The sequence below is a fragment of the Malus domestica genome, chromosome 13 (genome assembly GCF_042453785.1).
Source record: "Malus domestica chromosome 13, GDT2T_hap1".
In the NCBI taxonomy this organism is placed as follows: domain Eukaryota; kingdom Viridiplantae; phylum Streptophyta; class Magnoliopsida; order Rosales; family Rosaceae; genus Malus; species Malus domestica.
In genome coordinates, this window is record NC_091673.1 from 26,452,781 (window position 1) to 26,480,475 (window position 27,695).

At 40.0% G+C, this 27,695-nt stretch overlaps 3 protein-coding genes across 10 annotated transcripts; all 3 read left to right on the forward strand.

Annotated features, from left to right (window-relative positions):
• The first annotated feature begins 1,757 nt into the window (after window positions 1–1,757).
• LOC103414827 (uncharacterized) lies at window positions 1,758–5,085 on the forward strand. The gene is made up of 3 exons (XM_008353193.4): window positions 1,758–2,276; window positions 2,751–2,848; window positions 4,581–5,085. Exons 1-3 carry the CDS (start codon window positions 2,012–2,014, stop codon window positions 4,632–4,634), a joined length of 417 nt encoding a protein of 138 aa, XP_008351415.3. The 5' UTR covers window positions 1,758–2,011; the 3' UTR covers window positions 4,635–5,085.
• Window positions 5,086–5,758: 673 nt separating this feature from the next.
• LOC103453834 (uncharacterized) lies at window positions 5,759–20,765 on the forward strand. 4 transcript variants are annotated; one of them, XM_070811210.1, is made up of 14 exons: window positions 5,759–6,071; window positions 6,480–6,533; window positions 6,644–6,714; window positions 6,830–7,003; window positions 7,135–7,187; window positions 15,305–15,406; window positions 16,696–16,780; window positions 16,862–16,994; window positions 18,237–18,288; window positions 19,031–19,143; window positions 20,124–20,248; window positions 20,383–20,459; window positions 20,537–20,620; window positions 20,719–20,765. In XM_070811210.1, the coding sequence occupies exons 1-7, from the start codon at window positions 5,992–5,994 to the stop codon at window positions 16,765–16,767; spliced, it is 606 nt and encodes a 201-aa protein (XP_070667311.1). In that variant the 5' UTR covers window positions 5,759–5,991; the 3' UTR covers window positions 16,768–16,780; window positions 16,862–16,994; window positions 18,237–18,288; window positions 19,031–19,143; window positions 20,124–20,248; window positions 20,383–20,459; window positions 20,537–20,620; window positions 20,719–20,765. The 4 variants fall into 4 exon arrangements, with proteins under 4 accessions (XP_070667311.1, XP_070667310.1, XP_070667312.1 ...); XM_070811209.1 differs by having other exon boundaries at window positions 20,557–20,620; XM_070811211.1 differs by having other exon boundaries at window positions 16,869–16,994; window positions 20,557–20,620.
• Window positions 20,660–26,201, forward strand: LOC139187576 (rust resistance kinase Lr10-like). Of its 5 annotated transcripts, none has more exons than XM_070811208.1 (4): window positions 20,660–20,774; window positions 20,880–20,900; window positions 24,710–24,764; window positions 24,867–26,201. In XM_070811208.1, exon 4 carries the CDS (start codon window positions 24,908–24,910, stop codon window positions 26,060–26,062), a length of 1,155 nt encoding a protein of 384 aa, XP_070667309.1. In that variant the 5' UTR covers window positions 20,660–20,774; window positions 20,880–20,900; window positions 24,710–24,764; window positions 24,867–24,907; the 3' UTR covers window positions 26,063–26,201. The 5 variants fall into 5 exon arrangements, with proteins under 5 accessions (XP_070667309.1, XP_070667305.1, XP_070667306.1 ...); XM_070811205.1 differs by lacking the exons at window positions 20,660–20,774; window positions 20,880–20,900 and adding exons at window positions 22,050–23,226; window positions 23,386–23,814; XM_070811206.1 differs by lacking the exons at window positions 20,660–20,774; window positions 20,880–20,900 and adding exons at window positions 22,050–23,226; window positions 23,644–23,814.
• Window positions 26,202–27,695: the final 1,494 nt, after the last annotated feature.

Below are 27,695 nucleotides of genomic sequence, written 5' to 3' on the forward strand. Positions count from 1 at the left end.
TAGAATGAAACATCTATATATATATGATACTTAAAAGACTACAATGATGCTTATATTTTTATATTGATACTTGAATTATTGTACGTAGTCATGCATTATGCTATTGTAGGAGATTTTACATTGTTATATTATTGTGCTACTTTTCTATCTTTTAGTTATATGTTGTCATCTGTTCTAAGCTTCTGTCATGTTTTCAATGTTGCTTAGCTCTTTTTTCTGACATATTACTCCAAAATTGTTCATCTCCTTCTGAAGCAAAAATTTGATTTTACTAAGTTCATTTGAATAACATCTACACATGCAATTAGTAATTAAAGGCGGAACAATGCTTGTATGTACTCAAATTTAAACTTTATCCATTAAATTCAAAGCCTAGTAGTTGTGACTCAAGACTCAACTCAAATATTAAAGAAAGGAGTTGAGATTTATTATACATTTGTTGAATCCTCTATGCATAAGCAAATGTTAATCACCCATGAGAGAGGGCCTTTATTCATAATTTCTTTGCTCCATGGATTTCTTGGTGGATGATAGAAGAATGGATTCTCCAAGTTCCCAAGAAAGGAAACCTCTATGTATCCACATCCATGAGGTGAAGGAAAAAGAGATGAGTGACTTGGAAGGATTTTGATGCTAGTTAAAATCCGCCCAAGTGGCTGTCCTCCTAGAGGTGGAAGGAGAGCATTTTTGTTCTCTCCAATTCCCTCATGTAACCCCAATGAAATTTGGCATACAAATTTTCTTTTATAGCCACTCACGTTTGAGTGGCATGAATGTAATTATCCTCAATGACCGGGGCATTAGGTGTTAGTGAGCCTTTTGCCCTTTTGTGATTTAAGTTGTCATACAACTCAAGTTATTAGGCTTGACTATTCAAAGCCCAATGGACCTTGGGGCCCAAAACTAACATGAGATCTAAAACGAACTTATCCATTTGATTAATTAACATATTAGTTAATTCTAGCCAAAAACAATTAAACTATCTAATCGTCCTTACTCAACTCCGTTGTTTCTTCAATATCAACCTCACATGGTGTAGATCCATTAAGTTCTTATTACTAATACTCGCAAGTCCGTCTCGGCATGAAACATATCCTTAAGGATGCAACCAATATCTTCGATTCCTCCACTTTGTACCTCCAATAAATCCACTTATGGCAATATTCATCTTTGCAAATTTTTCAATCATCACCTTCTTTGCCTATAAACATTGTTCAATCATCACCTTTTTTGCCTTATAAACTTGACGATAAGGTTTAAATAAGTGTGAGGCGCTTGCCATATAGTAGTTATGTCGCTCTTTGAAAACTGTTACAACAAACTAATCATGATCATTTGCCTTCGACAATTCAACTTTTGCCTTGCAGTCAATCCTAGTGTCTGGCCTCTTACCTTTTCGATTGGGTTTGGTAAGCATCCACCTTCTTTAACATGATTTGCAACTAACAAGGGAAGAGCAGAGGTTGCTCTTAAAACCCCAAGAAGTTGGAACTCAATCTCAAAAGGGAGAAGGAAAGAGCAGAGGTTGCTCCTAAAACCCCAAGAAGTGCAGAGCCACAAACAAGCACGCTCCAAAGCTAGACAATGGCCGTGACGATGACAAGGGAATTTTGATAGGCTTGGGCAATTTGGAGGAACCAAACTCGTGTGAGCAGATGGAGATGTACTCATGTACGTCACTGCCAAACGCTATAGGCTGCCTGTCAAGTGGAAGCAAACTCCCGAGTTATACGGGTACAGATGGGTACACTCCCACCGGTCCATTCCACATCTACCAACTAGGAAAATTACTTTACTTAAAAATATACCCACAAAGACAAAGATATGACCGCTTGGGGTTGCGTGCAGTCGACACCACTCCTCCTCCCATCCACCAGCTCACTGCTTTCACTCGGTCTCTCTAACTTAAAGCAACTCCACTCCCCTTCTCAGTTCTCACTCAAAACCCACGAAGATCCCTCACCTTCCCTCACTTTCTCTCCCATCTTCCTCCAAACCAAACACAACCCAGATGGCCATCAACAGGGACTCCACTCCCCCTCCAATGATCGGCAAGATTGGGCCCTACACTGTCTTTATGACGCCGCCCGAACCGGTTTTTGAATCTCCCCGGAAGGTTCCCGCGCCGGTCTTTGAGTCCCCCAAGAAGGTGGCCCCGCCCCCGGTCCAGCCGCCGCCTCAGCAATTGCTGAAGCCCATTGCCGTATCTTCGGATTCCTCGTCCGATGGCTCGGTGTTGGGGATTTTTAAGAATGCGGTCACCAAAGTGCAGAAGGGTAATGCGTGTCTTTGTTTTACTATGTTTTTGTGTGGTGTTTGGTTGTTCTGTGGTTGTGGGTGGGGGAGTGGAGGAAAAGGAAGGATAATTTGGGATTTTGGCATGAAATTAATCAAGGAAAGCCAACCAGATCTTATTGTGAATTGTGGGGTAAATAATTTTATTTGTTAGGAAGATTAAATTTCCATTGGATCGATGTTTTTATTGTTTTCTTTTTGCTTGCCGAAAGTATGCAGGGACCATTGGTGATCTTACAACCCCTGCTAGGTTTCTGAGAAACTAGATAGGAGATTATACAGTGTCTGGTTTGCAGAAACTTAAAACAAATGTTCCGCAAGCTGAATTTTGTTTTGTAGTTTCGCCAATCCTGCATCTTCTGAAGTCTTTTAGGCAGAGTTTTGGTGAATACTTTTACTGATATGTTCTTCCCTAGTGAACTACAGCTAAGGGTGGCTCTTTGGTTATGTTGCAGCTCATTCAAGTTTGGACGACCATTTGGCACGCTGGTTTGGATTAAATCAGTCAAAATATCAGTGGGCGCTAGATGATTATTACCAGAGCAAGGGAGTGGTAAGCATTCGTTTGCTTGCATTCGTAATGCTTGTTTACATTTCGTTGCGTTTTTATGTTGTACTGTTTAGTGGCTTAGATTGATATGTTGTTGGATTGAGCATTTAATAGATTGAAGTGTGCAGATGTTGATTGATGCTGATATAAGCAACTGAGTTCAATCAATGGATTATTTTTCTTGTCCTGAGTTCTTCGTTAATGTTCCGGTTTTGCATTTATAAATGTCTTCCTAGGACAAAGGTTCTAAAAGACGTTAGGCGCTAGTTGGGCGGTGGGCAGAGCCTAGTGCCTAGGCGGGGGCCTAGGTGGTTTTATTTATTTGTTATTATTATTATTATATATTTTAATTAAATTTATTATATAACATATAATTAAATGTCTACTTATACTGAAAATAAATACATAATTGGATTGAGATACATAAATTGCAAAATTGAATGACATGTAGATTATCAAGTATTAGGACATATTGAAAACATGGGAACAAGCATATAATGAGTGATCATTTAAGTATTCAACTAGTTTCTTACAATTTATTGAAAAATTAGAATGCAAAATGAAAGTTATCTATTTTCTATTTAAGTGAGATTTATGACCTAGGAGGCGTCTAGGTGTACTAGGCGGGTCTAGGAGGCATCTAGGTGTACTGGGCAGGCGCCTAGGCAGGTCTATGCGTCCTTTCTTAATTTTCAAACGCCTAGGGAATAATCGGGCGGTGACTAGTCGCCTAGGCACGGCCTAAATGACACTAGGCTGGGATTCTTAGAACAGTGCCTAAGACCAGTGCCATGAAAATCAAGGGTTTTAAGTCATCTGGTTAGAAAAAGGTTGTTATTTTGTATTTTCAGAACGTCCTTTATTTTTTATTAGAAATTTACAACTGGGAGAGTATGCAATGATGAAAGAAAGGACATAAAATTAGGATATACTCACTTGTTGGTCCAAGAGTATCCAACTTAAGACTAGCCTGTTCTAATAAAATGATTCAAATATACGAAATAGAATATCAAAGATCCATTATAATGTAGTATCAGTTCCTCATACTTTCGATGTCGTAAGGGAAAATTAATACTCAATTGTAAAATATTTTACAAGAACAACCCCCACGTCCCCATTTTGTTTTGTGATGTCAGAACATGTCTGAGATGTAATACAAGTATTGAAATTGTGACCAATGAGTGATAAACTTGTGTGAATAAGACATTCAGCCTTATAGCAGCTGATCCTTAAGATTGTTCTTATGAACTTGTGTTACATGATTATTATTTCTGCATCATCTTTGGCATTGTTTCTCAACTTATTCTGATATAAATCCTGAGGTGACATGGAAACCCGTGTTTGCCATTGCCTACCGCTGAAGTGACATGGAAACCCGTGTTTGCTGTTGCCTACCGCTGAAGTGACATGGAAACCATAACAGATACTTGTCCTTGATTGAAATCCCTATCCTTGGTATATATAACCCCCAGAAAACTTACTGGGGCAGGTTGATAATGTAAGGGTGCCTAGTGTAACAACCATAACCCCTTGAACCCCAAACTTGTTTGGAAATAAGCATGTCTAACTCTTAAGTTGGTTTCCTTATCTCCAAGGATTTTGTGCATATGTTTTTCATTTTTGGGTATGTTTTTGCTAACTTGAGTACAACGGTACCATTTAGCTTACTTGATTACAAATGACCTTTGTTGCTGTTATCTGTAACCAACAACTTGATGCTTTTACTTGATTACAGGAAAAGGACGATGCAAAACCAAAAGAGATATCTAGCAAAATGCAGAGTGTGTAACATGGTTTCTGGACGGGTGAAGATAACATGATGTTTAAATACCCCCTTATGTTTCAACTGGGAATTTACGTTGGTTTGCAGAATTAATTGCAAGAGAGAGCTCGTGCAGACATCTTTTGAGTCTACTATATATACATATATATGGAGTAGAAGTGCATCTGAATCTGTAGAATCCAACCAACTTCTGGGTTTCCGGTTAATGCAATTATCCACCTGCTGCAACAGCTGAATTTGGTTGTCTAACAATTTATAAGCCATCTGAGTCCATGGTTTCAACCGAACTTTTCTTTATGTACTCCTTTAAGCTGCCAGCTGATTGTTGTTGCTGTTGTACTTGTGGGTTCTGCACTTTCGGCTTATTGGTGTATTTTTATTTTTCGTGAAAGCCATAATTTGTGGCTTGTGATTGTAGGAGATGCTTTTATTGTGATCTATTTGCTGTTTGTCATCATTGATTCACTTCTAAACGTCAGTCACATAAGAGCTGGGTCAGTCCCTGGAAATCTCGTTTCCATCAACTCAATCAGTCCCTGGAAAGCTCGCTTTCATCAACTAGATCATAACCATGCACTGTCTTAAGTCTTTTAGGAAGGCGGGGGGCGGGGTGTGGTTCGTTTTTCTTGGATCAAGCAATAGATTTTGTAGATTAGATGTTAGATAGCCATTCACAGGGTTTGAACTCACTCTCATGCAAAGTGGATGAGGTAACTTAGTGCATGATAGAGTGGTGAAGGTGATATATTATTCCGAAGTATCACTTTAATCTCGGGACCTCTCCGAACATCGGAAAGAGAAAAATCACTAGACCAAATAAATACTTGGTTATCAAATTATCAAATATTACGCTTGGAATGGCAGTTTCTCAGTTGCAGTGCTTGTATTTTTTTTTGTTTTTGGTTTTCCCCTAATGGTCGTGGCCCCTTCCCAAGAATCCTTTTACAACATCAATCGTGGCCTATGACAGTTGTTCATATGCTGGTCTGAGTCTGACAATTCGTGTGCTTCCTGAAACTCGCATAACACAATTACTTTAGTCTAAAGGAGGGGACATTGCACTGTACAAATGAACAGTGATTTGGAGTGAATTTCACTTTATTTATGAAGCTGATAATCGTGGAAAGGCAGGGGTGCGATGGTCGTTTTAGTCTGCAGGGTTTCGAACGGATTGGGTGGGTTAGGGAGACTTTCATTTCCCTTCCTTCTGTGAGCTGCAGAGGGACTCGGTGAGACCATGCCGTCAGGAGAGAGATAGGGATTTGGTGAGGGGAAGGCATGCGGCTTGCAGAGAGGCAGAGAGGAGGAGGAGGAGGAGAGAGAGAGAGAGAGAAAAGCTTACAGGTAGGAGGTTGAGTCATGAATGGCAAGCTTACACGTACATCTCGGACTCATAAATTGCGTAAAGTCGTCTTTGTATCTATCAAAGGCATATATTATCAGGTTTGGTTATGTACTGTACACTGCTTATCAAATCTTCAACCGTACATTTTATGTTATTGTGTTATTTGGCCGAGGTTAAGGGGCAAAAAGTCACACGGTTGACCCCTCACCCTTTGCAGCAAGTTTTGACTCATGATATTGATTATATTTCCTACTTCGTATTTCTTTTTGTCCGTTTTCAACCTCTATTCGATTCCCAAGTGGGAGTTTGATAAAGAATGTGACTTTGTGATGACACAGTTTTTGAAATTGTGTTGTGGCCATGTGTGAAGTTGAATGATGCAACCTTTGATCTCTCCCATCTGAATAAAGCTAAATTTTACATGATTTTGTCTAGACTTCGTTTAAAGATTTAAAATTTCTCTTCACTCTGTTAATGGCTTTGATTTTTCCCCATCTGTTTTGCAGTTTGAGTCTACTGAGTTCTGCGGATTCCCTCAATTGCAGTCATCTCTTCTGCAAGTAATCTCTACCTTCATTGTTATTCGCATATGAATGTTAGGTTTTATTTGGATGTATTAATACTTGGAATGTGCTTCATCATATTGCCTGTGTTTGCTTATTTTTTACAGCACTTGCACCGTGAAGTTGATGAAATCGGGTTCCATTTGTCCAGTTTATAAAATTCCATATCGACGCAGAGGTATGAATCATGATAATTTTATGCGTGCAATGATCAATTGGCGATGGATACATCAATCTTTTGTGTTTCGGTTTCTTTCGTGTTTGTGTAACTGATCCTGGGATGTTTGTTGCAGGCACTGGGAAGACAACTCTATCTACGGATCATAATCGGTATCTACTTGGAGATGATGAGCACTGCTGGAGCAACAATAGTGTGTCAAACATTGAAGGTGGTTGCTATGCCAAGTGTATTGATTTGTCAAAGGACAAGGAACCAGATATTTGGAATGCTATCAAATTTGGGACTGGTACTTAACATCATGATATAATTGAACATTCTACTTTAAAAATGACAGTTAGCGCGAAATGTTTATGTTCTGTTTCATGATTGGAGTGATATTTCAAATTCTTATCAAATATGGTTGCATGTGTCTGGTAGTTTTGGAGAATGTTGTGTTCGAGAAGTTGATTACTCAGAGAAATCTGTTACTGGTAAGTAATTTAAATTATGGGGTTATTCAATTGAAAGTTTTAATTTGTTTAGTTTAGTTTTTTTTTTTAATTTTATTTATTTATTTATAATTTTGGTATTTTGTTTGTGTTTGATTATATTGAATTCAGATTTTAGTGGACTTATGTTTGGGTTTGATATTTTCCTACAAGTCGTGATTGAGGGAGCTTGAAATGGCAATTGGATTTCATCGTCGTTGGTAAGGAAGACCCTTCCAGCATCTTCCATTTTGTTCCATCGCTTTTCTACTTCTCTTGAGTGCATCCGGCGTATTGTGTGACCGCCGTATGCCACTGAAGCTCAAGGGAAAATTTTATAGGACGGCAATAAGGCCGGCGATGCTGTATGGCACAGAATGTTGGGCGGTGAAACATCAACACGTACACAAAATGGGTGTAGCGGAGATGAGGATGCTTCGTTGGATGTGTGGGCACACGAGAAAGGATAAGATTAGGAATGAGGATATCCGGGGTAAAGTAGGAGTAGCCGAAATTGAAGGAAAGATGAGAGAAAATCGGTTACGGTGGTTTGGACATGTGCAAAGAAGGCCTACTGACGCTCCGATTAGAAGATGCGACTATGGGACAGAGGTTCAGGGCCGAAGGGGTAGAGGAAGACCTAGGAAAACTTTGGAAGAGACTCTAAGAAAAGACTTAGAGTACTTGGATCTAACGAAGGACATGACTCAGGATCGAGCACAATGGCGTTCTAAGATTCATATAGCCGATCCCACTCAGTGACTTGGATTTTCCAAGTCTCCAACCGAGAAGTTTTCCTCACTCGGGAAATTAAGGGAACACTACCCCAACCTACATGCTCTACTCAGAAAGCTTCAACATACAAGCTTCAACAAAAGAAAATTCAAAGAACTTAGCGAAGAAGGCTTTGGTGTATTTAACACAATACGTTGAAATGAAGGAAAGCTTATTTATTGATATCCCCGATAAGCTACAAATATGTACATATACATGAGTCAAAATAAACACACAAGAGGGAGCCTTCACAAAGGTTGCTTAGGAGAAGTCTCAGCAGTCGGTAGAGCCCCAGAAAGAGAAGGCACCGGAGGGGGATCATTTGGAGCCTCAGTACTGGACAGAACCCTAGAAGGAGGAGGCATCAGAGGTTGATCATTCGGAGCTTCATTACGTGGTACAGCCCCAGAAGACGAAGGCAATAAATGCCTTTGGAACAAACCCACAAATCTCTGATGATCAAGTAAAACCTGACCATCAGTTTCCTTCATCTGGTCAAGCTTCCTCTTCATGTTTGTAGCATAGTCATGTGCGAGCCGGTGCAACTGTTTATTCTCATGTTTGAGCCCTCTAATCTCCTGTTTGAGACTCATCACTTCAGCCGCCAATGATTCAACTTGGCGGGTTCGAGCAAATAGGCGTTGGGCCATATTAGACACAAAACCTGCACACTGAACAGTGAGAGCCAGCGAATCCTTAACAGCTAACTCATCAGACCGTTTGGAAAGTAGTCTGTTATCTTTGGGAGTGAGAAGGTTCCTGGCCACCACCGCAGCGGTCATATCATTCTTCATCACGGAATCCCCAACGGTAAGAGGACCAGTAGGGGAGACGAATGATGGGCGCCATATGTTGTCTGGAGAAGGCGGGGCTGCCTCTTCAACAAGGTTCAAGTCAAAACGACGGTCGGAGGGGCCAGACATTTTCAAAGGTGTTGAAGAGAGAAGAGGTCGGACAAATCAAGATCTTAGAAGTGCAAGAATGAAGCTTCTACTAGTGGAGATTCAAGTGTGCTTTGGAACTTAATGCCAGCCCCTATAAAAATCTGCACTCGACGGAGCTTCAGAAATCGAAGAGGCGCCTGCTCAGAAATCGAAGAGGCGTTTGCTTTCTCAAAAGCTGGGCTGCTTAGAGATCACGAGGGTTGATCTCAGAAATCGAAGAGGCGTTTGCTTTCTCAAAAGTTGGGCTGCTCAAAGACCACGAAGGCGGATCTCAGAAATCGACGAGGCGCTGGCTTTCTCAAAAGCTGGGCTCCCCAGAGACCACGAGGGCCGATCTCAGAAATCGAAGAGGCACCTACTTTTCCAGCCTTGTCAGCACTTGTCACACGCACACTCAGCTTTGCGGAAATTATGGGCATTCTGTCGAAGACTTCTGGGGAAGTAGAAAACACATGAATCTTACTTTTCAATCACCCACTTCCCACACGCAACAATAGCTCATGGGTACCACAGATAACTTTGCCAAAGTTCTCTGCCAAAGTTGAGCACGTGAAGCTTGAAACTCCCACTACATCGCTCTGACCAAGAAGGGTAAAAGAATAGCAAAGAAACAGCACTAACAAAGTTTAGACCCATAAATTTTGAAGGTCTAGCTACCATATTATTACCCACAAGGGTAAAGGAACAGTACCACTGCTGGATAATTGGAAAGTCCCTGTGTGTCAACCTCTGTGCTTCGTGGCAAGGTAGACTAGCAAACATGTCCAACCTTTACTCACATTCGAGAAAACACTCCCAATAAGATTGCTTGCTCCAAAATCGAAGAGGCACCGTCTTCCGAATCTCGAGAGCCAGACTCCCAACATGACTACTTTCTTAAAAATCGAAGAGAGGGTAAAGGAACAGTACCATTGCTGGATAATTGGAAAGTCCCTGTGTGTCAACCTCTGTGCTTCGTGGCAAGGTAGACTAGCAAACATGCCCAACCTTTACTCACATTCGAGAAAACACTCCCAACAAGATTGCTTGCTCCAAAATTGAAGAGGCACCGCCCTCCGAATCTCGAGAGCTAGACTCCCAACATGATTACTTTCTCAAAAATCGAAGAGACACTGCTCCCCGAATCTTCGAGAGCCAGACCCCCAGCATGATTGCTTTCTCAAAAATCGATGAGGCATCGTTCTCCGAATCAATCGAAGAGGCGCTCGCTTTCTCAAAAGCTGGGCTGCTCAGAGACCACGAGGGCCGATCTCAGAAATCGAAGAGGCACCTACTATTCTAGCCTTGTCAGCACCTGTCACACGCACACTCAGCTTTGCAGAAATTATGGGCATTCTGTCGAAGACTTCTGGTGAAGTAGAAAGCACATGAATCTTACTGTTCAATCACCCACTTCCCACACGCAACAATAGCTCATGGGTACCACAGATAACTTTGCCAAAATTCTCTGCCAAAGTTGAGCACGTGAAGCTTGCAGCTCCCACTACATCGCTCTGACCAAGAAAGGTAAAAGAATAGCAAAGAAACAGCACTAACAAAGTTTAGACACATAAATTTTGAAGGTCTAGCTACCATATTATTACCCACAAGGGTAACGGAACAGTACCATTGCTGGATAATTGGAAAGTTCCTGTGTGTCAACCTCTGTGCTTCGTGGCAAGGTAGACTAGCAAACATGCCCAACCTTTACTCACATTCGAGAAAACACTCCCAACAAGATTACTTGCTCCAAAATCGAAGAGGCACCGTCCTCCGAATCTCGAGAGCCAGACTCCCAACATGACTACTTTCTCAAAAGCGAAGATAGGGTAAAGGAACAGTACCATTGCTAGATAATTGGAAAGTCCCTGTGTGTCAACCTTTGTGCTTCGGGGCAAGGTAGACTAGCAAACATGCCCAACCTTTACTCACATTCGAGACAACACTCCCAACAGGATTGCTTGCTCCAAAATCGAAGAGGCACCGCCCTCCGAATCTCGAGAGCCAGACTCCCAACATGATTACTTCCTCAAAAATCGAAGAGACACTACTCTCCGAATCTCGAGAGCCAGACCCCCAGCATGATTGCTTTCTCAAAAATCGAAGAGGCATCGTTCTCCGAATCTCGAGAGCCAGATACCACAGACCACTTTTTCAAAGTGCTCTGACAGAGTTAAAACATGTGAAACTGGCAGCTCCCACTACCGTGCTATGACCAAGCAGGGTAAATGAATAGCATTACTACTTGTTGTTAGGGAGACTCCTATATATGTCGACCTCCATCCCCAACGGACAGGCAGACCTGCAAAAATGCTCAACCCTTCATCATATCTAAGAGGGCACTCCCAACGAAGCCTTTCGAAATATTCAGCTTTCTTTCCCCCCGATAATACCTCTGCAAACAAGCTATACTAGAGCAAGAATATCTCATATCATCAGGGTTAAAAGCAAGAGTATCCCATATCATGCTTTTTCCCTGTCTTTTCCTTTGGCCTTGTTTTTACCTGCAAGACAAGGAGAAAGAGAGCAATCAGTCAGCACTTGGAATCAAGCTTCCAGCCAGGAACTGACTGCCTGGAACCCCTTACCTGATTACTTACCTGGCATTGCTCTCGAGTACTCATCTTCAACATCTTATGTTTCCAGGGAAGATTTCTGCATCTGCTTGAGGAACAGATAGGGCAAGTGCGAAGGATACAAGGAAGCATGTGGAGACAAGCGTAACAGCACACGTGCCGATACATCCATTACTCTGTCAAAAGCAAAAGTATCCCATATCAGCAGGGTGGAACGTACTCTAGATTTGATGGACTTGTTTTGACCCTCAAATTCTTCAGTCGGCCTTATACTCTGGAGGAAACCAGAAAACCCTCCAGCTCAGTTCAAGAATAAGCCTGTGGAAAGTTACTTCTTCAAAAGCAAAAGTATCTCATATCATCTCTTCTCATTTTTCTTCTCTTTATCCTTCATGCTGCTGCAAGATGGGGAGAAGGTGAACAATCAGTCGGAGCTCTGATTGCTTACCTTGTCTGTCACCTCTTTCAGCAGACCCCCTAGCTCGGCGACTTGGGGGACTCCTACTACATGGTTTGTATCGCGCTTGACCAAGCTTGAAACTACAAGTAAGCTTCAAGTGAAATTGATACATTACCTTGTGCATCTCCACCAGTTAAAGATATCACCCCTGGATGGAGGAAGAGTACTTCCAGAGAAGATGCCACATCTACCTATGAGACAGATAAGGCAAGTCAAGACGACACCACACTCCGATACTTAGAAGTTTCGTGATTACGAGATCATTCTCCCACAATATTTCCTAATGTCATTTGTACTAAATCATTCACTTGTACTCATTAAAGGAGAGCTTGAACCCATGTACTTGTGTAAACCCTTCACAATTAATGAGAACTCTTCTATTCCGTGGACGTAGCCAATCTGGGTGAACCACGTACATCTTGTGTTTGCTTTCCTATCTCTATCCATTTATATACTTATCCACACTAATGACCGGAGCAATCTAGCGAAGATCACAAAAAGCGACCGTTTTCGCTACCTAGGATCTATCTTGCAAGAGAACGGAGAATTAGATGGAGATCTCAACCATAGAATACGAGCTGGATGGATGAAGGGTAAGAGTGCATCCGGCGTGTTGTGTGACCGTCGTAGGCCACTGAAGCTCAAGGGAAAATTTTATAGGACGGCAATAAGGCCAGCGATGTTGTATGGCACAAAATGTTGGGCGGTGAAGCATCAACACGTACACAAAATGGGTGTAGCGGAGATGAGGATGCTTTGTGGGATGTGTGGGCACACGAGAAAGGATAAGATTGGGAATGAGGATATCCGAGGTAAAGTAGGAGTAGCCGAAATTGTAGGAAAGATGAGAGAAAATCGGCTCCGGTGATTTGGACATGTGCAAAGAAGGCCGACTGACGCTCCGGTTCGAAGATGTGACTACGGGACAGAGGTTCAGGGCCGAAGGGGTAGAGGAAGACCTAGGAAAACTTTGGAAGAGACTCTAAGAAAAGACTTAGAGTACTTGGATCTAACGGAGGACATGATACAAAACCGAGCGCAATGGCGTTCTAGGATTCATATAGCCGACCCCACTTAGTGGGAAAAGGCTTTGTTGTTGTTGTTGTTGTTGTTGTTGCTTTTCTACTTCTCTTCCTCCCTCTTTCTCTTCCCCTCTCTCTGCCTCAAATTCAATCCGATCATCTAAAAACGTAGTTCCTCTATTTTTCTCCGCCGTTTTTCAGAAACCGATCAGGCGTTTCAGATGCTTTGCTTCATTAACTTCTTGATCTTTTGTTTGATTCAGAAGAAAGTTTCCAAATAGATTAGTATAAAATTCAAGCCTTTGCCTTTTTGTACTGAGTATTCTGTTATTTTTTGGTGTTTCTTCCCGATTTTCTCTTATCTTATTGAAGTTTAGCAACAATACTCATCATGCGAAGTTTATTGGATCATGGATTTTTCTAGGTTTATTATATGCAGTGACGATTATTTCAATCAGGAACTATATATTTAAATTTGCTGTTAGCAGGATAGTAGTGAGGCCTTTTTGTACTCACTATCAGTCCACAACCATTTTCTGTGTTTCAATCTTCAAATTTGCGAATGCCCTTTGCTATGGTATGGGGCGTCCAAGAGAATCGGTTTCAGGATTAGGTTTGGTTGGATTTCAAGGATTACGTTTGGGGTTTTGTTTGTAAGATTTGTAGAGAGATGGGGGTGTTTCAGATAAGATTTAGGAGATTTGGTTTAGGAATTGCAGAGAGGGATAGGGAGTGTCCGAGAGAAGTGTGGGACGATTTAGGCGGGATTTGAGGGATTTGGTTTAGGCTTTGTTTTCTGCGATTTCCAGAGACACATTTTAACAGCTTTATCCGAATGATCAATGAGAACATTATCAAGTATAAGGCCATCTCTAACCGAGGACTGGCCAGAGGGCTCGTTTTAGCCCTCTGGCCCTCCAAGATTCCCCAAGATATTAATATTTTAATGAACAGTATAGGGCCATATTTGCCTCCGTATCCAACCGAGGGCCAGAGGGCCAGAGGGCCAGAGGGCTCGTTTTAGCCCTGTCATAAAAAACCGTCTCCAACCAAGGGCCAAAGGGCCATAGGGCCAAACATAATTTATTATTTAAATTTAAAAACTACAACAACTTAAATTTAAAAACAACAACTTATATTTAAAAACTACAAATTAAATTTAAAAACAACATTAACTTAAATTTAAAAATTACAACGACTTAAATTTAATATCCATAATCAACATCATCCGCCATTGTAGGAGTATAGTTAGAGGTAAACAATTGCCGCCGAGATATAATTTAAATTTCATTGCAGATGAGGCCATTTTTTTTGAAAAAAATGAAGGAAATATTGAAGGAAATTATTGAAAAAATATTGAAGGAAATTATTGAAAAATTGAAACAAATATTATAGATGAAGGAAATATTGCAAATGAAGTGAAGAAATATTATAGATGAAGGAAATATTGAAAAATTGAAACAAATATTATAGATGAAGGAAATTATTGAAAAATTGAAACAAATATTATAGATGAAGGAAATATTGGAAAATATATTGAAGGAAATATTGAGAAATATATTGAAGGAAATATTGAAAAATATTGAAGAAGGAAATATTGCAAATGAGGTGAAGAATTGAAAGAACTTCACCATATTTATAGAAGAAAAGAAATGTTTAAAATTAAAAAAAAAAAAACCAACGGCTAGATGCAACGGCTAGCTGACTCAGTTAGTCGTTATATTAAAAAAAATTTCAAACTATTAGTGTTGGTTATAACCGACACTAATAGTAAAACTATAAAAAAAAAGAATTTCTCTTTAATGCTGTCGGTTATAACCGACAACAATAGGAAAACTATAAAAAAAAAATAGCCAGCCCGGGGCTGGCTGGTTGGTCGAAAGCAGCCAGCCCTTTGGCCCTTTGGCCCTTTGAAATTCCGTGGGGCCCTCCCAGATTCCCGAACCCTCTGGCCTAGCCCTCTGTTGGAGACGATTTTAGGGCTATTTTCGGCCCTCTGGACCATTCGGTTGGAGATGGCCTAAATGACTAGTTGTCAACTGGCAATGGAACCCCATCACTGTAACTGGATATAATAATTTAAAACCCATTGTGGGTTAGAGCTTTGCCACACACCAAGCAAAGATGTCTCAATATGATTTGTTAGTTTTGATGATAAAATTTCAATTTCTTTGCTTTGTTTGGAAATTTATACGTTTATCTTTGGTCAAATGTAGGGGACAATGTGAAAATTGATGTTCTGAGACTTACCCTTGTGCACTTTCACAGATTAAGTCCATTATACCGTCACAATTTAAGTTACTTTTATTGTATCTGTTTGTTTGCACTTTGAATTCTTAATCTCAGTCTCACTGCTTTTTCATAGGAGCAGTATGTATCCTACGCTGTCCAATGTCATTTTCTTAGTCGAAGGTTTAACATCTCAACCCTAGCAGCCAGAACCCCAAAGGTTGCATCTTCCAAGTCGGTATGTGACAATCTTCAATCCCTTCTGTGCGATTTCTCTGATTAGAATCTCAGATGGTTCCTCAGGAGGGCATATTTGTGAGTTTTTGGTTTTTAGGGTTTATTTTTTGGAAATTTTCTTTCTTTTTTGGCTATAAATCTCGGGATTTTGGGGTTTTTACAGTAGTGGGTTTTTGGGTTTAAAGTTTTGGAAATTTTCTTTCTTTTTCGAATAATTTTGACAATTGGGGAATTACGTTAGGGTTTCAAATCGGGACATGCGTATTCGAACTCTAATTCATGATTTGTGTTTGTGATCTTTGCGATTCGTTCGAGGAACCAATGTTTCGTCATCTAGCGGTTAAGGTACGCATGCTATTGAGTTGATTAATTTGAAATTTGATGTGATTTTTGTTGTTTTTACTGGCAATGCTAAAAACTTCTTCAACCAGATAGACTCATTAGCTTCTTTGGAAGGCAATAAGCAAGTGCTAACTTCTTTTTTTTATTGAATTGCATCTCCAATTATTTTCCTTTGTTTGGTGAGAAAGTGTCTTTTAGTTATGAGCTATGATGCACGGATACTTCTGTTTGGTCCCGTATCCCGTATCCGATACTTGATCGGATACGATACCTGCCCGATACTCTCGGATACTCGTCCAACACGTATCCTGGTTGATGGACACGAATTTGACATAATGGATATGCGTATCCTACATTCAGGATACACGTATACATTTACACTTTCAAAAAAAGGTAATGAGGAGGAGAAAATTAATAGGAGACATCTATAATTGAAAATTGCTAAATACAAAGAGCTTCCCTCTAATTAAAACCATGAATACGATTCTCACACTTCTTCTACTGTATAAAGAGGATTAGATTTTGAACTTTCCTTCTCTAACAACTCAAATGTACTTGAATTTGAATGATGAATTATGTTTTAAAATGTATATTTTTGTTGCTATATAGATTTTTATTTGCCGTATCCATAGCGTATCGTATCTTAATTTTTAGAGATTTTCCGTATCGCCGTGTCGTGTCGTATCGTATCGCCGTATCCGTATCCGTATCCATGCTTCATAGGTTATGAGATCCATGTTCCTATAATACACTTTTAATGTTGATTGCACATTCTTCATTTATAGTTGCTGCTCTTACTTTTTTCTAAAGGTCGATGCTGGTATTTATTTAATTTGCTCACTTTTGCTTCTTGTAGTGTCTCCATGGTCAATGTCCCATTCTTCATTGTTGACAATTTTATCATTTGATATACTTCAACTTCTCATTCATCATGATTCAAACTTTCAGCTATATGGATTAGTACTGAGTGAAGTACGAGTGGCAGTAGAGAATAATGTGAAAAGATTTGTTACGGGTTAAGGGTGAATCCGAGGTAAGTTGCTGTCCAGTTTTTTCGACGAGGTTTTCCAAGTTTCCGGCAAGTTTCTTATTTAATTTTCATTGTTTTTGCAAGGAACCAGAGCAGTTCCAGCGACGGGGAAGGCCATGAGGCAGCGCAGAGGAAAATCCTTCCCACCTCTTCCATACTTTTAAGTTCGCGACCTCTGCTGCTTCCAGCTCCGGACCGGGATCTGAAGCCCTCATGTGTAGATTCCCTCACACTTCTCCCTCTCTCATTTCCATGCTAATCATCCCAATTTTCATTTTTGTGTCGAATTCTAAATTTTAGAATCAGGGTTTAGATTAGAACCATGTGTTACGCAATTGGGATTTTGAGTACAGTTACTATTTCATGTTTCCCTCTTTTTTTAATAGATAATCAACTATTATTAAGCTGTTTTGGTAGTGATTAGAACTTCCTTTAGAAAGAATGAATCAAGTGATAGAGAGATAAGCTAATTGAAACAGTACAAATATGAAGTAAAAAAGGTTTTGCTTTTTTAAGGTTTCAATTTTTTTGAAGTTTGGAGGCTTATGTCAATCTATAACAATTGTTTGAATGGTTGTATCTAAGTATGCATTATACATTCAATTGAGCCGATGATGCATGTGTGCCAACGAATTTTGAAGAGTTCGGCTTGGTTTTCTCTCTTTGGTCTTTAACATGAAAGGTGAGGCACCTGTTCGTCGACTAATTGAGTCCCTTCTCCAAGTTTTTAGTATATATTGGGTCGCTGTAATTTGCTTTTATGAGCACATCTGTGACTAAAGAAAATTTAAGCTGTCAAGTTCCCACAATGTCTAAGGATATATCAAGTTTAACAAGTCACGAACTGTGATCAATCGAAATGCAGTGAAATTAGGGATTTTACACTAAAAAACTCAATTAACTTTAGACCATAGGATTATCATTTTGCACATATGAGTATCATTAACCTGCTCATTTTATTTTTCTGGATAAGAAACAAATTGTCATTGAAGGGAGCATACACTGTACAAAAACAAAGTTTATGTAAGATTTATATACATTAGATATTTGCTGCTGTAGTTTTTACTTGCTATATATAGTGGGTCATAGTGGATAGCTGGGATAACCTCACAATAAGTATGTATTCTTCTTCTATTTAATCAATTCTATAGCTGTTGTTTTTTCCTGATCCATATTTGCATTCTACATGTTATCTTTGTGACTGACTTATCAGGTCACTAAGCAGCAAGCGGATGTGCTGTTTTTTATTTTAGTCAAAGGGAACAAACGAATGGTCTAAGAGATTGCCTAAATGGATCCTAGAATTGTAAAAAAATGCATAAAAGTTTGAAATGAATTGAGATCCAATATTATGAGTTGATTATCAGTACCATACATAAAACAAAGGAGTTCTTCTTGATTCAAAGGTGAACCGGTTCATGAAATTATGATATTCTGAACAGTGAATTTGTGTTTTCAGGTAAACAAGAAGCTAAAGCATAACTAACGGATTTGTTGACCTATTGTGGAAGGTGAGATGCCAACTTTGTTTCCCAATACTTTTATGGAAATTTTAATATTTTATATTTTGAAACTCTAAACTGATAGTTCTTCACATGTTTTATGTAAATAGTTACACATCTATGCACAAATGCTTACAATCAGTTCATCCAAATCTTGGTTATTTAAATTCTTAAGAGATGCCTATGTTGATTTGTGATTTTGTTGCCCTGTGTTTTACTTTGTTGGCTGGCAAGAAGCATGTTCAGTTGATTCAATTTATTCTTTTACTTTCTATGACAGAGCAATCCTTTGGCATCAAGGTTTTTTTTTTTTTTTTTTTTTTTTTTTGTTGTTGAATCTGGCCAGCTACGTGCAATTACATGTGTGAGAGACTTTTTAAATTAGATGCACTACACGCTTCTCACTGATTTTATAACGTCAGATTCTCTTTTAGTTGTTGTTTTAAATTTGGGCTTCCATTTGGTTGAGCATCCTTCTCTCCAAAAGGTAACATTGTTTCTAATGCCTAATCAAATTTTGATTTCTTGGTCTCTCACATCTTGAACCAGATTACTCTGGGTTTGGTAGGTATGAATGATTCTAGCCTTTTTTTAGAGGAACTATGCTTTCCATATCAAACAGAATATTCTGTTATTAGAAGCAATTACATAGAGTTAGGCCAACTAAAATGGCTGGACAGAAAAAATGGTCCTAATTGTTCACTCTCTAATGATGTTGGCAAGTAACGTTGATTGTTCTAAACACTGGCAGTGCTTCTGTTTTCCACAATGTAAGCCCAAGATTATGCGATGGTGCTCAATTTGGATTTGTTGCATTGCTAGAAAGATGATCCTGCAGTAATTGTTGAAGACAGTTATGCCAAGGTATTGATTCTTTCAATCCCAGTTTAAAAAACAGTCAGATTTATATATATTTTGCATCATTATAATTAGTCTACTTGGGTTAGCTTAATATTACAGAGAACAGCCTACTACACATCCATATATAGCAAGCAAAGTTTCATTTCGTTGGTTCTTAGGCACTAGACAGTCTTTCCTTTAGCTTATAATTAGTTGCTCATGAATTCTTGGCATCTTATTTTATTCTTCTTATTGGGGTGTTTTAAAGCACCGTAGATTTTTTCAAGGAGCTTCCTCAGTTTGTTGTCAAGGCTGGTTCAATTTTAAGTAATATTTATGGTGTAGATTGGGAAAACAAACTTGAGGTATTAATTTTTCAGAGATAGTTTATGCTTGAAATTAGCCCTGTTTTTATATCTTCCAACATTCTGTTTTCATGGAGTTACTATGTGCTTGAAAACTTGCTGAAACAACAATGGAACAGTGTTTTTGTTATTTGTTAACTGCTGAAACAGGTGACAGGCCTACAGGCCATATATTTTGCCACCTTAACTGCAAGGGCAAAATATGTGTGGACTGCATCTTGCTTCTGTTTCTTACGAAAATAGGCGTCCTGCATTTTTTTTTATTTGAACATTAGTGCTTGAAAGCTTAGCTGCTGAAACAAAAACAGAACACTTTTAATGTTTTTTGTTAACTGCTAAAACGGGCGGCTAGCTTGCAGGACATATATTTTGCCATCTAAACTTCAGAGGCAATATATGTGTGAACTGCATGTTGCTTCTGTTTCTTATGGAAACAATGGATTTTTTGCAACCACGTCTTTTGTAATAAAAAACGTTCAACTTCGTCCTGTTAATTGTACAATGTCTTTTCATATCAGTTATGTTGAATGTATATAAAAACCAAGTTGCTTATCTTACCGACCCCTTTCAGTCATCTAACCCTCTGTTAAATAGAATTGTCAAGAAAAAGAAGTTAATTGTGATGAAAAATGACCTCAGGCACAGAGAGCTGTAAACGGAACTTGGGGCCATCATAGTGGTAGAGTATGCACTGCAGGAAGCTGTGCACTTACTTCAACAGGAGGTTGAAAGAGCTCAAGCAAAGAATTCCAATCTCAAGAAAGGTAAATTTTTTAGAATCCTTCAGACATTAAAAATTTAGTATTGTTAAGTAAGCTGTTGAAATGTTAATACTTTCTTAACATGGGTGGTCTCTGGAATTTGGTACTAAACTACTAATTGATGAAAAACATATTAGCGAACGGGGTACCTTCGATCTTCATACGTTGGCTTTTCTTGGTCTTTTCGTGATCAAGACACTAGGCGGTAGATAGGGTACGTTGTTTGCTTCTCTTGTCTCATTTGGTTTTGTGTTCTGTTTCTTTCTTTCATTTGTAATCGGAACATGACAGAGCAAACCAAAATGTTCCAGCTAATAATCACTTTGTAGCTTGCCTTGTTATCTCAACACCCAATGTCATGGAAACTCCAGAAAGGTTTAGTATCTTTTGTCATTTGTAATCTAAACTTTGATACTCTTTGGTGACGTCATCGGAGCGTGTAAGATTTCTCTATGTTCTCTTCCTTGTTCTAGTGTAATCTATCCCCTCATAATGTCAAATCAAGCATTTGGTGCCATCATTGGAGCGTGTAAGATTTCTCTCCGTTCTCTTCCTTTCGGTCTTGGTTTGTTAGTTGTTTGTATTTTTGTTCAGGAGAAATAATAGTGATTTGTTACTGGTGTTCTATTGACAGGTATTGGTGTTGTGCTCTTGGGTAAGATCTCATCTCTCTCTCTCTTTCTCTCTCTCTCTCTCTCTCATCCCTTCATTCCCATTGTTCGCGGCAGGAATTCCCGTCGGGGGTGTTTCCTGGCCGACGAGCACACAGCTCCCCTGGAGGTTCGGCGTCGGTTGAGGGCTGCTGTCGGGCTTCTGCTTTCCTGTTGGGCTTTGTCGGGCAAGTCTCGTCGGGCAAGACTCGTCGGGCGAAACTCTTCGGGCAAGGCTGAAAGAGAAGGACAGCGTTAACTTTGAGAGGGTGCCTTTGTGGGGCCTTAGGTGTAGGCCTTGAGGCTCACAATCAAGGTTAACATTTTGGTGCTCAGGCGTGCCACTGCCATCTTCATTATGGCAGATGTCGAATAGATGTCAAGTTTTAGTTGTGAATATGTATATGCCCGAGAAACCGTGTTAGATATAACAGGTGCCTTTGTGGGGCCTTAGGTATAGGCCTTGAGGCTTCCTGTCAAACTAAACCAGTGCTTGAGCATATTATATTTGGTCTTTATGGTTGTCGGGGTCTTATAACTATTATATTTCTGATTATCCGAGTCTGAGAGGTAGAGCGAACCCAAATAGGTGCCTTTGTGGGGCCTTAGGTGTAGGCCTTGAGGCTTCCCATTAGAATCCGTTCTTATACTCAAACCATCTAGATCGCAGAATAGAATAAATCCAAATAAGTGCCTTTGTGGGGCCTTAGGTATAGGCCTTGAGGCTTCCTATCAGAATCCATTCTATACTTAAGCGTTCTATAATAATCATGATATAATAGAAATAAAACCAAGAGGTAGGTCGATTACTTGCGCCCCAAGTAACTTCGGACTTCTCGTTTATCAAGGATTGTTGTGGATGAGTTAAGTCCACATAAAGTTCTTTTTTATGCCTTGAGGCCAAGGACTTTTAAACTAATCAGATTTACATGCCTGAGGGCTTAGGACTTGGATCTGATTTAAACACTGAAGATATATTCAAATCGGATCCAAGTACTGAGAACGCTTTGTCATTGTGATTTTACTAGAAACAACTTGCATATAACTGGAAATATACAACATATTGCTAGACTTTAAAGAAAGAGAAGACAAAGACAGAGCAAAGCAGGTCGGGCAAGATTAAACCTTATCAATTAAGGCTGATCGTCTTGCAGGTCCCTATCTTTGTAGTTCTGTCAAAGGTCTGAAAGCTTAGAGGGGGAGAGGGGAAAGGAGAATACAAAGGGTGAATTGATACTACAACCTGTTCGAACAAGGTAGCAGAGCTATTACAGGGGTTGGGAGAAAAGATTATCCCGCGGGGGATGAAGGCTTGGGCTGACTACAGCTTCGTTTTGAAAGGCAAATCTGGCTTTTTGAGCAGAGTTTGTGCTTTTGTTTGTTTGATTGAGTGTCGTTATTCCTGTCTTCTCTTCCTCCTTTTATAGACGACTCGGTTTGGCTCCTGTAGTGACAGCTTTGCCCGAATGCGGTCTGAGGGTGATGACTCATCAGCTTTATTACATGTAATGCCATCATAAAGTACTTTATGGGCTGTGCAGTCTGATCAGTCTACACCACTTGGTCCTTGGGTAGGTAGGCAAGTGACCCTTATGAATTGTATCAAGTCAGAAAAGGCCCTTTCCTGCTTTCCCAAGTTTCGGCCGGGCCTTGATCTTCTATTCCTCCAGGCCTCCTTTTGGGCCGACTCCATCCTTGGGCCAAAAATCGAGTTTTAATCCAAACACCCATGCTTTCCCATTCTGATCGTAACAGGGACAATACTCATATATCGATGACAGGAGGGAGGGGGGACTCCTGGTTAAGCTGCACTGGAACTTTGGCTGCAATTCTCTGTAACACCCAAATGTGACGTCTACAGCTTTGGGATGCTCTTGTTTGAGATCATTGGTAGGAGAAAGAACCATGACATCAATCTTCCTGATAGCCAAGAGTGGTTCCCAGGTTTGGTGTGGAAGAAGTTTGAATCCAAAGAACTAGGAGAGTTAATGGTAGCTTGTGGGATAGATGAAAAAGATAAAGAGATAGCAGAGAGAATGGTAAACGTAGCTCTGTGGTGTACTCAGTATAGGCCGGAGTCGAGGCCTTCGATGAGCGGTGTGGTAAAACTGTTGGAAGGAGATATTGAGATTCCCAGACCTACAACTAACCCTTTTCAGCACTTTGATTCCAGGCAATCCATACCCTAATGCACCTATCTACAATTCTTCAGTTGCAACAAATAGTACTTGAGCTTTGGATTCAGAGTTATCCCATACTGTAACTGGATATAGCGGTGTGTGCGCTACTCCTCTCATGAGGAAATATGAGCTGGAAATAGCGTCTACCTAGGTAAGCCGATGTAAATCCCTCATGGTCTCTCTCTCTCTCTCTCTCTCTCTCTCTCTCTCTCTCTCTCTATATATATATATATTGTGAAGGGTCGTATATCTGCAATTGTGAACAATAATTAATACTAGTGTGCCAACTTTTTGTTTGATTAAAATACAGTTACTCTATTCTTTCTACAAGAAGCTGCATAAACCTTTCCTGATTAGTTTCATGGAAAAGTACCTTCTTTGGCCTATAAATTATATGGGACAGAAAACTGGTGTAGCCATGTCGATTTTTAATTTCTTCCAGTCATACTCATAGGACTGTATCCGCCACAAAAAAAAATCTCTTTGTTCATTCGCACCAGAAATTTCCAACTCTGTGATGTTGCTCCTCATTTCACTGACAAATGGTTGCTGAATTACATGACCAAAGAAAAAACTGACTCTACTGACTTGGATTGAGTGGAGTTAATCATGCTCGTTGCTCAATCTGAAGCATGAATGCATTTGCGAGGCTGTGAGAGGCCGGGTGGCCTACCTGTGGATTGTCAGTCAACGGACAATGTTGCCTCCCTTGTCAGAAAAATGGACGTTTACATTCAAGGTTTGCAATCTTACCCGTAATTCGGCAGATTTCTTTTTTGAAAGCGTGATCTAGACAGACTAGTCATTCAAGGTTTAGCAAAGTAAACATAATCATAATAGAAACAGGTATCAGAGTCAAATTTTCCAAACCATGCACATTAATTTAAGGTCGCCTGCTACTTTAAAAATGTGCTTTGCAACACTTGTTCTCTATCATCACTTGTTCTTTAAATTTTATTATTAACGGGACGGGTGAGAGTCAAACTCTTACTACACTGGTAAATTGCTCATGCCATGAGTTTCTCGAACCTAAACTCTTGACTCTGACCTTAGGATGAGCCCTAGAACTTGGAGATTCGTTGCCCCCATCACCAAGAAAACCTCTTTGTGCGGGTTGACCAAGAAAATCTGTATGATGGTTTTCTACCTAGGACATTTCCTTGTAACGAGACTAGGCCGTTTGTCGTTGGCAATGTTTCCGTTCTTAGCTGTTTCCTTATCGCTCCGGATAGTCGAGAGGGAAGTTCTGTCTGTTTGCTCATATACAGCCAAGAAGGGATACAAAGCAAGGTTTTGGATCTTTTAATATGGTCTTAATGCTCTCTTATTTAAGTTTATTTTTAGCCGGCCTCGTTATCTCATCCTCGTCAAGAAATACCCCACACGCTTTCATTAATCGTATATCCATGGAATCATGGGAAATTAAGGATAACATTGACATATAAAAAACGTAACGGAGACTTCACCAAACTTTAACTCTTTGTTCTTTTGTACTTGATCTTTCTCTCTAATGCATCTCATGTGTAATTATCTGAATTCTGCTATTAGTCTCTTGCACATTTGAGAGTTTGTTGAATGCTTTTCATAACTCTATTGAAATCGGTCTACCTCCTCTCTTAATGTCGAGTTACCAGAGTCCACCGCCACCTTCAAATTCTGGAGAGACAGCAGTTATTGTTGTTAGCTTGGGTAAAGATATATTTCACTCCCCGTTTCCTTTCTTTTTCGCATTACATTTTTTTTTCTGAAGTTGATAATGGTTTTTCATCAATGCGTTTTGAATTTTTCCAGTAGTGTTCTTGGTGAAGATCGTTATCGTGGTGGTCGTTTGCATGAAAAGGAATCAGAGAGGCAGCTCTGTTAATCCAGACTTTCTGACGCTCACAATGAACAAGTTTCTAAACGATATGGAAAGAGAGAAGCCCATCAGGTTCACTTCTCAACAACTTCGCATTGCGACTGATAACTTCACCAACCTGTTGGGCCAAGGAGGTTTTGGTGCAGTTTATAAGGGGATATTTAGCAACGGAACCCTTGTAGCCGTTAAGGTTCTAAATGGGAGCTCAGACAAAAGAATCGAGGAACAATTCATGGCGGAAGTTAGTACAATCGGAAGAATCCATCACTTCAATCTGGTCCGTCTTTATGGATTCTGCTTTGAGAAACACCTCAGAGCACTTAAGTACATGGGAAATGGATCGCTTGACAAGTACTTATTTTGTAGCAACGCGGTGCTCTTAGGATTTGAGAAGTTACATGAAATTGCTGTTGGGACGGCGAGAGGGATCGCTTACTTGCACGAAGAATGTCAACAACGAATAATCCATTACGATATAAAACCTGAAAATATTCTTTTGGATGCAAACTTCTTTCCAAAAGTAGCTGATTTCGGTTTGGCCAAGTTGTGTAACAGGGACAATACTCACATAACCATGACAGGGGGGAGAGGGACTCCGGGTTATGCTGCACCGGAAGTTTGGCTGAGGTTTCCTATAACACACAAATGTGACGTGTACAGCTTTGGAATGCTATTGTTTGAGATCATAGGAAGGAGAAGGAATCTGGACAACAATATTCAAGATAGCCAAGATTGGTTCCCGAGGTGGGTATGGAAGAAGTTTGAACCGGGGGAATTAGGAGAGCTGATGGTAGTTTGTGGAATAGAGGAGAAAGATAAAGAGAGGGCAGAGAGAATGGTAAAGGTAGCTCTGTGGTGTGTACAGTATATGCCCGAGGCAAGGCCTTTGATGAGTGCCGTGGTTAAAATGTTGGAAGGTGCAGTTGAGATTCCTACACCTTCAACTAACCCTTTCCAGCACTTGATGCCGGTCGCTCCATACCCTACTGCACCTGTCTATGATACTTCAAATCCAACATATAGAACCAGCACTTTTGGTTCGGATCCTTCTCAGACTGTTACTGGATATAGCGTCGTACGTGCTACTCCTATCATGAGGAGATATGAGATTGAAATAGCGTCTACCTAGGCCGGAACTGCATCTGCTCATCCTGTTGTGCAGATTGCTGAGAATAAATGTATACTAGTGCATGTAAAGCAACTCCTTTTTCACGGCAAACTACTCCATAATAATTATTTCCATTTAGCGTCAAGTAAAATTTATATCATCCTGATGTGAATGTTTATAGAATTTTTAGTTCAGAGGTCCAGGATTTCTTCAAGTGACGCAGTTTAAACATTGAATTCGGTGGCAGCTACTGATTATTTATTTCCATTCCTCGATTTACCGCATCGATTTTCGTCTAATCCATACGTACGATTGCGAAATGTTTAGGGTTAAACTATATTAGATTAAACCGTCTCAAACCGTCATATCCATATAACAATACCAACTCTGGAAATTTGGATCAAACTAACTAGCAATCTTACTTGCAGGTTTCCAGTCGCGTACTTATAGCTTTTGCTGTGGATTTAGTTTTGTACTAGAAAATAAAAACTGCAATATCAGTGCAGATAGAAACTCTCTCATATCTTTTCCTATGAGATATGTACCGCATGACCCGATAGAAAATTATGCATATGAACAACATCTCATAAACTTTGGAGCAAATAGAAATGTGCTTTCAAGCACTATTACAATATCTGCCAGCGGTGTGGAAATACACAGACACATATGGTTTGGGTTCGGACGTTTTTGCATGGCTCATTCCGTAATGTATTTCAACTATCCAACAATTTATATTTCAACTTATCATTCATTGATCATCCTTGCAAACAATGATATAAATCAAAACCATTAGAGCATCGGAAAGTGAGACCCTAAAGTGTAGAGACTCACCAAATACTTAGTGTATGTACCCACATATAGGGACCGAAATGATGGAGCCCAATGACAATTTGAGTGTTGTGATTTTTAATGGGTGATGTAGGACGCCGGTAATTGCAAGGTTAATTAGTTGTTGATGATAACATACCCAGTTAGTCAGTTACCCACTATCGTTTGTATTAAGAAAAATGTAATATTATTACTTTAGTCTAAAGAAAGCTTTGGAATTGGCACTGTAGAAATGAATAGTGTTTGGGTCCGAATTTCATTTTATTTACGGGCATGCCATTCCTTTAAAAAATGGGCTTTGTGGGTTTGGGCTCCGGATGAAGTTTTATTTGCTTGGTTGGCATTGTATTGGGCGGATGGAAATGGGGTTTGGGCACACAATCACCCACAGAGAGGAGTCACCTGCAGATTAGAGAGAGATGAGAGCTCACAGAATGGAGAGAGAGATGAGAGCTGACAGAATGGAGAGAGAGTGAGGGCCGCCCATTTTGACTCAGGGAGAGATGGCTGTGCTTCGGGTGGTTGGGGGAGGACAGGGGGAGTGACATACTGGAGAGAGATGGGTGCTAGGGTTTTCGACTCAGTGAGAGAGAGATTTATCTAGGTCCTCTGCCAAGACCTATGGCGTTTCCTCTGATTTTAGAGAGAGAGAGAGAGAGAGAGAGAGAGAGAGAGAGAGAAAGAAAGAGAGAGAGAAGGACAGGGAAGGCATGGTTGTGTGCAGTTTGTGGGGTTGGCCAGTCAGGAAGTGGTGACTGAGGGAGGTATGGGTGACTTTGAGGGACTGACAGATTGGAGAGAGATGGGAGTTAGAGGTATGGATGAG